General features: G+C 34.8%; 1 protein-coding gene across 1 annotated transcript in view; it reads right to left on the reverse strand.

Annotated features, from left to right (window-relative positions):
- The window catches only part of LOC106867711 (choline O-acetyltransferase), a gene marked incomplete at its 5' end in the record, with an annotated part of 213,268 nt that overhangs the window by 24,045 nt on the left and 188,233 nt on the right, over positions 1-990 (reverse strand). Inside the window, one exon of the mRNA XM_014912671.2 lies at positions 42-164. Within this exon, the coding sequence (XP_014768157.2) occupies positions 42-164 (123 nt within the window). The remainder of the gene's footprint in view (positions 1-41; positions 165-990) is intronic.

Raw genomic sequence — 990 nt, forward strand, 5'->3', positions numbered from 1 at the left:
ATATATATATATATACACACAAAAGTTCACAAGGTACTTACTTATAATAGGTCAATTGCAAAGCTAGCTGGATGAAGGAGTCTGGACTCATATTCTGTGACTTTGGAAATTCTTTGCCAAAATTTGTAAAGCGGAGCACATAGAGATCAAGATCGCTAATAAGTCTGTAAATATAAAAATAAGAAATGCCATATGAGATTTGTTGCACTACAAAGATACAACACACACATACACACGCATGCACACACACACATACATACATACATACATACACACATACATACATACATACATACATACATACATACATAATCACACTAAAGATTAGAGAAAAAGAGAACAACTACGCCGAGCTTCTGAGAAATTTGCAGATACTCCACCCAGACTACAAGTTCAAATTCATACCCGTGATTGTTGGGGCATTGGGATATGTAACGAACTGCCTCAACAAAAACCTGGAAAAATTAGGATTCTCAAAAGCTGAAAGAAAAAGGCTGATTAGAAGACTACAGATTCAAGCCATCAATGGAACTGTAAAGGTATGTAAAACTTTCCAAAAATTTAGCACATAAATAAATATACATACGCCTAGACATGAAAATCTATACATAAAAACGCATCCACAAAACAAACATATAAATCTGCGCATAAATACATATGCATACGCCTAGACATGAAAATATATACATAAAAACGCATCCATAAAACAAACATACAAATCTGCGCATACACTAACACCAAATACTGCACACACACACATATGCACAAATACCTAGATGATGTTGATAAAAGTTCCGATGAAGGAGCCTTGAATCTATGTTAGAGTCCGGCTCTTTCTCTATGGACAAGAAATACAGAAATGAAACTGACTTATAACATACGTACATACATACATACATACATACATGCATACATAGATACATACATACATACTTACACACACACACACACACACACACACACACACACACACACACACACACACACACA

Source organism: Octopus bimaculoides, chromosome 5 (genome assembly GCF_001194135.2).
Source record: "Octopus bimaculoides isolate UCB-OBI-ISO-001 chromosome 5, ASM119413v2, whole genome shotgun sequence".
Classification (NCBI taxonomy): Eukaryota; Metazoa; Mollusca; class Cephalopoda; order Octopoda; family Octopodidae; genus Octopus; species Octopus bimaculoides.